Source organism: Glandiceps talaboti, chromosome 8 (genome assembly GCF_964340395.1).
Source record: "Glandiceps talaboti chromosome 8, keGlaTala1.1, whole genome shotgun sequence".
Taxonomy (NCBI): domain Eukaryota; kingdom Metazoa; phylum Hemichordata; class Enteropneusta; family Spengelidae; genus Glandiceps; species Glandiceps talaboti.
The window spans coordinates 19670086-19681795 of record NC_135556.1 but is presented as its reverse complement, the minus strand read 5'-3'; the positions used below and the strand labels follow the sequence as shown (position 1 = coordinate 19681795).

Here is an 11710-nt window from a genome sequence, read left to right as displayed (position 1 = left end):
TGTAATTACATATCAATATGAACTATATTTCTATTCAACAACATGTGAAATGGTCATTGTGGTAATATCCCTACCAGTTCACATATAGGAAAAACATATTGTAATTCTTGTTACATAGAAATATTGTTGATATTGATTTGTAATTACCCTGTTTGTCATTGTGTATATATTGATGATTTGTTTGGGGGGGGGGGGGGTTGTGAGTGATTACACGGGCGTCTGACGCACTTTTCGATTATTTGAGAAAAACGTATTATTAAACTTCACTAAACCACACTACAACAACAGTATTACTTGAGAATGTGACGTGCCCTATTTGTAGAACCAGAAATATTATACGTAGTCACACAGTTTCGAGATAAAAAATATAATAAAATCACCGGGAGCGTCTTAATCACGTAACAAGACCTTTTAATAAACAGTTCAGCTAAGTGTACATATAGAGTGGTTTGACCACGAACTGGGGGCGGGGGGGGGGGGGGCGAGGGGTCTATGTATAAACCGCACAATTTCTTTTCGTTTTCATATGTTTCTGGTGCGAAAATTCATATAAAATTGAGGGTTTTTTCATTTTACAGTTTAGAAGTACTACTATAAATTTTGCATTTATACAGTCATATACTGTTACGAGTATGACAAATGGCGAATAGGCATGTACAAAATTACCAATTTTAAACCATTCTTGTCATATTAATTTCTTTTTTATTTAAATAATTGTGACTGGATAGTCTTATTTCTAGCACTAATAAAACATTCATATAGGTTTGTTCAACTTGAATATCATGAGTATTGCAACGTCTTACATGTAATGTAAACCATAGGCCTCTTTACCGTACCATCCAAAACATACCCCATTTCGTTGCTTCAGTTCAGCAGAAATACGCGCTTGATTGCGAGAATGGAATATTGTATCTACAGGGTCCCAGCATATCTCTACCTTCCAACACTCGAACGGTGAGGGCGAAACGTCACGACGTATCTTACAGTCTAACTCTTTACGTGACTAAACAATAAAAAGGACAACTATAAACATCAAAGGGTAAGGATAGAACATGCGTCGACTGCGATCTTGATGTATCGGATGGAGAATTAGATAAATTTCTGGATTAAATATTGTCTAGAGACTTGAGTAGTAGAGATTGTCTCGAGTTTATTATGGATTATCTGCAAGGTGCAGCCAAAAGTGAAAGTACATACTAGACACGCGTACGTGCACAGCTCGTTCGGATTTTGATAAACCTTTTAATAGAGAATGATCCTTGAAATCTAGATCTTTGGTACATCTGATTCTGTCGCTCACTTACAAAAACAACTTAAGCGTTGAAATATGTTACACTATATGGTGATGCACTAGCGTTCTGATGCGTTTATTAGATAGCTAACTTAGGTAAGAAAGTGGGTACGTATACGCGCGAGAAAAGTTTACTGAGGGTGTGAATAATGGACACCTTCACATAGAACTCAGACGCTTGAAATCAGAATTCCCTAAAATGTCATTTTAGGATTTTCGTTATACAATAAAGCTATTACGTGGTAATAGATGAAGGTGCGACATTTACTAACTCAGTAAAGTGAGCGTGTGATGGGACTGACAAGGTCTGACATAAAGTTTCTTCTAGGAACTCAAAAGAAACAACAGCAACAGATCTAGATAGATAGATAGATAGATAGATAGATAGATAAATTAATGGAATTGTGTCACATAAAAGGAAAGGGAGAGAAGCAGTCCAAGAATCTAACAAAGATTCGAAAAGTAGTACAGTTTCAGTTCCGATCACCTTTATCGATACTGCCCTCAACGTCTGACATCAAATACTGCTAGTAAACGACAAAACTCAGTTCAAACAAATTCTTCAATAAATATGATCAAGTGTACAATAAACTGAGAACTTGAAAAAGATTTTATCTTTGAATATTATATTGGATTTTAATTTCGGTACACTCTGATTCATGCAAAACAACTTTCTTCATGTACCTAGAGGGTCAGAAAGGTCACTGACTTCAGTTGACCTTTACAGATACAGTTATGTCAGAGGCCGACGCGACACGGCCGGTGGCACGGTGATGACAACTGCAGGTGATAGCGTACAGTCGAAAATGAACTACATGTATGTGATGAATGTTCATGAGAACCTGTTACCACCTAATGATTTGCATACAGTTTCCATGGTAAAAGGCGATTATTTGTATTATCATTACGTCTGTGATAACGTGGACGACAGAGTGAGTACGTATATCATTTAGACCACAGGGCAAAGCCAACGTAGTGATGATTTGATTTAATATTTTTTTAATTTTATTTTATTTTTGTCGTTGAATAAAACTGATTTTCCTGTTATATTTCTTTCCCTGTCTAGTCTTTTCTTCCGGCTGAATATTCAGTCTCTTTTGAATCATGGAAGTAGGTTATATACTTCCATGACTGGCACGAGTGAATGAAGCATAGACGTTGTCCGTTTATAATATAATGCCACTGTGGCCTTTCTTCTTTTCAATTCCCTTCATCTGACATTCTATTAACTACCAAGGTATGAGTGACCGGTCCTACTAATTTATGCCCGAGACTGCCCGGTAGTGCAGGAACGGGGGTGCAATGTTTGTGTGATAAAACGGTGTTTTAAGCATTTACAAATCTACTTTTGCGTGATAGTAATTATGTTATATCTGTAGTGTGGAAATCTGTGATTAAAATGGTAATCACACTTCTACTTTGGGCCCGGGCAGTGTCCGGGCAGTCCCGGGCAATGTACGGGCAGTCCCGGGCATAAATTAGTAGGACCCTGAGTGACATTCACAGTTTACCTACCATCTTATCCTCTGGGAAAATATCACACCAAATAAACATGCAAGCGACATACTAATTAATAATTATTAGGTTAGCTCTGTATATGCTACGAGGTTCGACACGTCTTCTGTAGTGGGTAAATTAACTGCCTCCCCCCCCCCTCACCCCCAGCACTTCCAGAATAGCACTGTTTGTTAATGATGCAGTATCATACTGACAAAAAATGTAGAATTGTGTAAATTCTGTTAAATTTGTATATTGATATTGATATTGATACAGGGTTGGGGATGTGCCTACAGGACCTTACAGACTATTTGTTCCTGGATAAGACACCAAGATGTAAAACACTCTAAACTCCAGCAGGAACCAACCCTCCAGGAAATACAGGAAGCTTTGGTTGCTATGGGAGACAAGTCAGCAAGTTTCATTGGGTCAAAGGACTGGATAGGTTCAGTGGAATTGGGTCTTTGTGTAGATTATTTCCATGATGTAAGTAACACTGTTTATTTTGTGTTATTTGATGTTATTTGTTTTAGTCAAGACAGTCATTAATAACTAAGAATTTATGAGCTTCCATTTTTTTATCAAAATAAATCGTGTTGAAGATACTTGACGGTATTTTTGTAAAACTATGTGTGCTCACATGCCTTATCTGATTGGTGGTAATTGTCAACATATTCCCCAATACAGTGATTTGTTCCCAGGATTTGTTCCATGGACTTCCATGTACATCAAAGTAGTATATATGCCCCCACAAACTTGATTGGTGCCAGTTGTACATTGCCAAATAGGATAAGGTGGCTGTCATTCGTAAAGGGCAGAAATAAGAATTTATGACAGGAAAAGGACATTACGGTTCAGACATGGCCATGCTATATTGCAGAAAAAATTATCCCTCCATAACAATCCTAGAACACACAACCACAACCACAACCACGACCACACACCCCCCCCCCCACTCCTCCTCATCGAACATTTCCAAAAAGGGTGACCCACCAACTTATTCAAAAAGAGGATGCCTACCAATCCAGAAAGACAAAACAATTATGACCAATGTAATCATATGTAGAATACATTAGCATTACAAAATTACTACAAAAATAAATATAACATACAAATACTGAGGTATACACTAACAAATATGGAGTGAAATAAATTGAGCAATTACAAAGCAATTATTGATTGTCTCTGTAGGTACCATGTAAAATCATTCATATCAAGAGTGGAGATGAGATTAGTAGTAAAATACCAGAATTACTGCAGCATTTCCAGTCTATAGGAGCTCCTATAATGATGGGTATGAATATAGTAGATTTCTGATGTATTTGTTTGTATATAACACTATTTATGTGTGTGCATATATGTATGAATGTGTATGTATGTATGTATACATGTATGTATTCATGTATGTATGTATGTATGTATGTATGTATGTATGTATGTATGTATGTATGTATGTATGTATGTATGTATGTATGTATGTATGTATGTATGTATGTATGTATGTATGTATGTACATGTATGTATGTACATGTGTGTGACTTAGTGTGTGTGTGTGTGTGTGTGTGTGTGTGTGTGTGTGTGTGTGTGTGACTATAGTTGTGTGTATGTATGTACATTCATTTACTATATGTCTGTTCTAACAGGTGGAAATAGTGACAGTTCATCTAAAGGAATACTAGGAGTAGCCCAGTCACCATCACAATCATATCTGCTTGTTCTGGTGAGTTATACTGCCCTCACATGTTAAATTTTAGCAATGTTACTGAGTAGTCACAAATTTACTGCATAAAGCTCCATTGATGTCGTATAAAAATTGATGTTTTTTCCTCAACAAAAGAATAATGCTATCTAATGTACTGATATGATAACACAAATGAAAGAACCTTGGATTGAAGCATGGGCCTTTATGTCACAATTTTAAGTTGGTTAGGTACATTGTTGATCTTAGTGGACAAGTTGACAAAAATATTTAAGGGTGTCAAAAATTTCACATATTTTAATTGAAAGTAACACTTGATTTGTCTCTGTTTATATTCCAGGATCCTCATTTCCATGGCAACCCAAATATACCATCTTTACAAGAGTCAGGCTGGGTGAAGTGGAGAACCATAGATAGTTTCATGACAGACTCTTTTTATAATTTTTGTTTACCTCAGTACAAAAGATGATGTTTTGATAATCTGTTTATAATTCCAACAAATCTCTTTCACCTTGAACACACACTATTGGGAAAGAATTGTCACGTGCCAGAGCACATTTCTTGTGATGCAACAAAATAGCCTCTTGGTGGGTATGTTTTGACAGTGTTGTAAAGAGGGCATTTGATTTATGATGATGCTGGGAAGATATATATTTTACAAAGCCAGACAACATAGCGTTGCTGATAACATCGTGCCATTATAAGAAATGGAAATCATTGTCAAAGCTGATCAGATATCCCTGCTCAAAAGATACAGTAGCGGTACTGTCAGATAGCAGGAAATAGAAGGGGCGATGCTATTATTGGTAAAATAATTCCAAACAACTTTATTCAACATCTACATTCTGCAGTTAAAATTCTGAACTTTAAAATGTGTAGCCAACACATCAATCCTTGTAATAGTGTAATTTTGTATTCCTTTTTTCAAAGAAGAATGTGCCTCAGTGACAAATTTCCTATTTATACAGGTTGCATGTTCATGACCTACAATATCTGTAATTGATTGTGCAATAAAGAGAACTGATTGGTCAAGACCAAGTATTTGTGGTATATCATAGTTGGCATGCATCCAAGTGGCCCTGAATGAGAATAGTATACTGATATTTGACATTTAAGACTGGTGTTGTCAACTGTGACCATTGTATCTGGCCATATCTAGACCTACATGGGGAAAATGAAGGAGATTTTGAACCCCACAGTATTGATTCAGATGTAAAAGGATTGTCTTAGAGTGGCAGCATCAATGATGAAGAGGTGGCAAACCTATCATATCTTTTTTGACTCCCAGGTGTTGAGTCCAGCATCCTATGCACAGCTGAGAGCTTTTAATGTTAATGGGTGTAATATTCAAAACTGTAATTTATTCTCTGCACTGTAGTAATAACTTATTGTATAAATGTAGGTTTATTGGTGCCATCACAGGTATTGACTTCATATCATATTCAAAGGAATATTATTCAGAAGAATAAAGTCACCAGACACTAAAATTCTGGAGCCAATCGATCATTATTTCACCTTGGTTTTGACCAGTTGATTCCAACTATAATGCACAAGACAGTGTTAACTAGAGGAGAGGAGGAGGCGATCAGGCCAAAAAATGTAAACATGTACCAAGAAGGTAAATTCAGGCAAAATAACGAAGGTAAAATAGCAATGAACGATTAGCCGACATCTACATCGGATTTTAATCAGATTGGGGAAATACATTTTTGTGTGTACATAATTCTTTTCAATGTTTTCTTCTCCACTGACATGGTTTAAATGGGATTAATCATCAATCTGAATGGTTTTTATCAGACATGAAAATTTATAAGATGAACAATATGTAGTCATGTTTATTTACAATGTCCAGCAAATAAGCACTTGAAAGTCAATCTTCATCTCTGCTATTAAAGACCCAATGAAATGAAAGAACGATAGAGTTGGAAAAGAGTTTCAATTTTGGTGTTTCATGGCCATCAAGCAATTATAATATAATTCTATTAATTGTACATGCCAAGCCACTCAGAAATCATATGACTTGTATTCACAAAATAATAAATGTATGATTCCCTTGGTGACATCATGAATGTGTTAGGGGAGAGGACGTCCACTCCGAAGTGTGTGTGAAGCAGATCGGGCAAACCCTGCTTGCACGGTTTGGGTCCGTGACTCGATTCCCGGGGGGGGGGGGGGGTACTATGGGCCTATCCATCTGATTTACGGATATGACACGAGCCTGTTTGCAGCGCTGTTGCATGTTGTGTTACTCTTTGTTTTCTAGATCATGGATGTACAGGCTCCCGTGCCAAGATAGACCGTAGACGTGACCTTTGCCCTGTGCTGACTGCTGGGTTATCGTGATAGTGTCATTACGACAATGTCTATTTTGTATCGAGACCAGGGAAACCGTCACCCTCAGCAAATCCAATGTCTGAAAGAATATAAGGTGTAATAGTTATGTTACATGAAATATCTTTATCAATTCATGATTAACTTTAGACCCAAAAAGCGTAAACATTTGGACGTACCTTCTTACGGCATCGCTGTTACCGCCATATTTATATTTGGGCATGATTGACGCAACGTCACTTACAGAAATGTTGTGGATTCGTCAAATCGTTTTCACATCTGTGCAGTAAGAACTCAAGAGAGTGTGTACATGTAAATGTGAACGTCAGTATGATTTTGAATACATGTTTAGCATTTGTAAAGCAACCTTGCGGTGTATTATCTAAACGTTCCTCAAATCAATCTTGAACTTGTACTAGTATGCTTCTACCGTCGGATATCGCTAGGCTCGTTCTCGGTGAGTACTGATTACAACGGCGTATGTTGTTTGCAAATCGCGTGATGGAAATACTTAAACTTTAATATCATTGAATGTTCAAGATTAGATTTTCTAACAAGAACTGACGAAGTAACATTGATTCTATGTATGTATGTATGTATGTATGTATGTATGTTAGTCCTGCTTACATGACGGTGCACGAGTCTGTATTACTGACTTGACTCTAAACAGGAGGGGGAGGGACAATTGTCAGAATCGAGTCCCGAATTCCTCCGTATGCAAGCAGGACTAGTATGTATGTATGTATGTATGTATGTATGTATGTATGTATGTATGTATGTATGTATGTATGTATGTATGTATGTATGTATGTATGTACAAACTACAATGCATAGAATCTGCAGATTGCAAGTTTGAGCCCTGTCGCTGTCATTTGTTTTTGAATGGCTAAAGTCCTTGGGCAACATTTGCACCACGATTGTGCCTCAGTCAACCCAGCTGTATAATTGGTAACCTGGTAGGATAGAGGTTGCAATGTCAATGATTTAATCCTATGCACTTATAAAAGGTGACAATAGATTATATGCTCCCCAGGGAGTTGAAGTATAAAAGGACCATTGTCCACTATAGATCTGTGCCAGGGGTAATATTTGTAAACTGCTTTGAGCACAAAGTGGGAAAGCACTACATAAAAACCAACATTATTTTTATGTTTTCCTGTCTTATAAACTACCTGTTACAGTTTGTTGTGTCTTATAAGCAGAAACTGTTTACATAAACTTTCTCAATATGTTCTTCTGTCATACCATAGGTTATCTTCAAGAGGAGGAGCTGATCCAGACATGCAGGGCTTTAATAGCTGAAAGTTCACATTTAAAGGAATATGCTCAGCATGCAGATATGATATATGCAAAGGTAATACGTTTTGCAAAGTGTTGTGGTGTTTGATAGGGTGATTACAATATGGGAGGTGAATAGAATACAATGTTAGATGAGAAAATTGTAACAATTCATCATCTAATCATGGGGCAGTAACCATAACCTTTTTCATAGACAGACAGACAGACAGACAGACAGACAGACAGAAAGACATAGTACATACATACATACATACATACATACATACATACATACATACATACATACATACATACATACATACATACATACATACATACATACATACATACATACATACATACATACATACATACATACACATACACATGTATGCACGTGTACACACACACACACACACAAATATACTTACAGATATGAAAAAACAAACGGGAGGTAAAACGATATAAACGCTATACATAACAGTATATCACAAAGTAATGATACCTTTTCTCATTCCTTTCAGCCACATGAAGGGAAGAGTTTAACAGAAAGACTAGAGGAATATGAAAGTTTCTGTCAAAGTAAGAAAACTTTAGAATTATGTGTAATAGACAAAACTGTAATTTGATCACAGCACAAAGAAAACAGACACAGTTGTTCTTGTAACATTGAATGGGGCATTGATAATGACACTCAGAGTGGGGTAGCATTTGATTCTCGGTACATGAAAGAGAATATTACTGCCAAAGGCACATCATAAAAATAACAAACATTCTTGGTCGACACCATAACTTCTGCTCCACATGCTTCACATGCATTACTTTAGGTGCACGTGTGAGAATTAGTCAACCTTCTTGTTCTATTTTGACCCTCTAGCATGAGGTAAAATGCTACTGCAGGTAGTGAGAATTGCTCAACTGCTGCTAGTTCTAATAATATATTGCTCAATCCCTTATCTCTAGGTATTTGTAAAAAGACCCAGACAGATGAAGAGACAGTCATTTGTAATTTATGGAAGAAGTTTGATCAAACATTAGCACAGATTAAGTGAGTAGTCTTAAAACTTGTATACAAAGTCATGAAATATCATACCTCAGAGTATGGTTGGTGCATGAATTACACAATAATTTTGCCAAGTCTAGGTCGATTTCTAAACCATGTGCACAACTTGTGTAGTTGCAGAACAGACTGAATATAAACTAAATTCCTCCCATAAGGGCAAACAAACAAGAATGGACAACTTATACATATAAGTTAGTCACATTCATGCTGGACAAATTATAACTGAGACATTGAATGCACATGTGTAGAGGTAAATTTCAAAGTTAAAGTATGTGTGCTTTGAAATATTATATTTCAACTCCAGATATCATAAGATTTGTCAAAGACATGTCGAAGGTCGAAGAACAGTTTCACAGAACAGGTTCAGTTTACAGGATGTCTTATTAATCTTTGCATCATAGGTGATGTGGTTCAGTATTTTTAGGGTGTTTTTTGTTGTTGTAGGTTCCATAGTCAGAGTAAGTTCCAGTCTAGTGGTATGATTGATCAAAGTAAAAGACTCCAGAGAAGTAAGTAGGATTTGCATCATAGCATCGTTTATAATTTCTTTGTCAAGCATGCGATGTGAACAAGTCAACTGACTCAGTTTTAAGAATTTTTTTTTATCATAACCGTCACTTTCAAAATGATAATTCTTACATAATTTTGAGTAATGAATAAATTGTCATTTGTAGTTTTATGATTTCAGTACTCGTATTTGAATTTTACTTTAACAAACCTTTTTTCCACAGCTTTGTGTTTGTGATAACCTGACACCAATTTTTTTTTTTATCAGCCCGTACTCGTAATAACCTTGCATTGCTAAGACGTCAACAACAACAACAACAACAACAACAACAACAACAACAACAACAACATCAGGTAGACAAGACATTATTACAGAGGATGGTACAACCCACACAATGCATGGATACAAACGTAGTATCACCAGTTATTGCGCATCCAACCTCACCCAGGCTGAGTCAAGCATCAGTCACAAGAGCACAAAATCCCTCACGACAGATGGAGACAAATGTGGTGTCACAAGCCATGACAAACCCATCCCCACCCCGGATGAGGCTGACATCAGTGCAGAGGAGTGTGCAACCATTACAACAGATGGAGACAAATGTAGTGTCACAAACCGTGACACAACCATCCCCACCCAGGATGAGTCAAACATCAGTGCAGAGGAGTGCACTACCATTACAACAGATGGGGACAAATATAGTGTCACAAGCCATGACAAACCCATCCCCACCCAGGATGAGGCAGACATCAGTGCAGAGGAGTGTGCAACCATTACAACAGATGGAGACAAATGTAGTGTCACAAACCGTGACACACCCATCCCCACCCAGGATGAGTCAAACATCAGTGCAGAGGATTGCACAACCATTACAACAGATGGAGACAAATGTAGTGTCACAAACTGTGACACACTCATCCCCACACAGGATGAGTCAAACATCAGTGCAGCGGATTGAGCAACATACCTCACAGCACATGGCAGCAAATGTAGTGTCACAAACTGTAAGAAATCACTCCTCACCCATGAATCAACAAGGTACTGGTATGTACTAAGTGAAAGTTGATATCTGTTGTGTGAATCCGGACTAGTTTCTCAAAATCAATAAAATTAATGCTTTCGAAGAAATCTATGCAACCCAAAATAACAATTGAAAGTCTAATGTGTCAACCAAGGCCAACAAAGAATTATAGTTTGCCAGTAGCGATGTTAAAAATAGTTACAAAGTTAGAAATTGTTTGTGTTGGATATCAGAAGGTAGACATCCAGTTTTTCAGGTTTGCAGCGACCTGTGACCTCTTGTCAATTTCTTTTAGGTGGCATAGAAATCACTACTACAAATATGTAGTGAGTATGAGTTGAAAATCTTATAAATTACGGGGTTGGCTTGATTTACACACCCATAAGTATACATAGGAATCTCTTTATGATTTTTTTTATTGTTCATTTCTCTCAGATCTCCTGCACCAAGTTCCCATGGTTTGCATGGTCTTAGTGTTTGTATGTAATTTATTTCTTGACTTCACAATCTAACATATATTCAATGTTTCAGGTGACAACCCATTTCTCGCCACCCCAGTCAAAGAGGATAATCCATTGCTTAGTGGCAAATCACCCAGAAGAAAGGCGTAAGTTTTAAAAACTATATATTTGGATTGTACTCATTCAAGATCAAACATTTATTTGTGTATTATGACACGGGAATGTTATACTAGTGCAGCATTCAACTAGGTAACATGGCCATTTCCGGGGTCAGGAATAGGTTCATTACACTTAAGAGTTTACTAGTTCCGTGATTTCACTGATCTACTTAACAGTCAAGTCATAGAGTCTGCAGTGGTATGTGAACACAATGAGGAACCTGAGTAAAGAATATCCAGGTAAGTATACATTAACCAAATAATGTTTGTGTTCTTTTACTACAGACAAGTCTGTGATTTTATTTTCTATATTACAGGGTAATTCCTAGACGTCGTGAATTAGCAAGCCATGATCATACAGCTACAGATAGTACAGGCAATCAGACAGAACAAGTACCTGAAG

General features: G+C 36.9%; 1 protein-coding gene and 1 long non-coding RNA gene across 3 annotated transcripts; both read left to right on the top strand.

Moving 5' to 3' along the window:
- Nucleotides 1-2035: 2035 nt before the first annotated feature.
- Nucleotides 2036-5500, top strand: LOC144439465 (ufm1-specific protease 1-like). 2 transcript variants are annotated; one of them, XM_078128752.1, is made up of 5 exons: nt 2036-2169; nt 3065-3274; nt 3980-4082; nt 4432-4508; nt 4828-5500. In XM_078128752.1, exons 1-5 carry the CDS (start codon nt 2065-2067, stop codon nt 4954-4956), a joined length of 624 nt encoding a protein of 207 aa, XP_077984878.1. In that variant the 5' UTR covers nt 2036-2064; the 3' UTR covers nt 4957-5500. The 2 variants fall into 2 exon arrangements, with proteins under 2 accessions (XP_077984878.1, XP_077984877.1); XM_078128751.1 differs by having other exon boundaries at nt 2036-2223.
- A 1753-nt stretch (nt 5501-7253) lies between these two features.
- LOC144438668 (uncharacterized) lies at nt 7254-8649 on the top strand. Its single transcript, XR_013481079.1, has 3 exons — nt 7254-7275; nt 8069-8172; nt 8621-8649. It is a non-coding gene; the product is annotated as an uncharacterized LOC144438668 (long non-coding RNA).
- Nucleotides 8650-11710: the final 3061 nt, after the last annotated feature.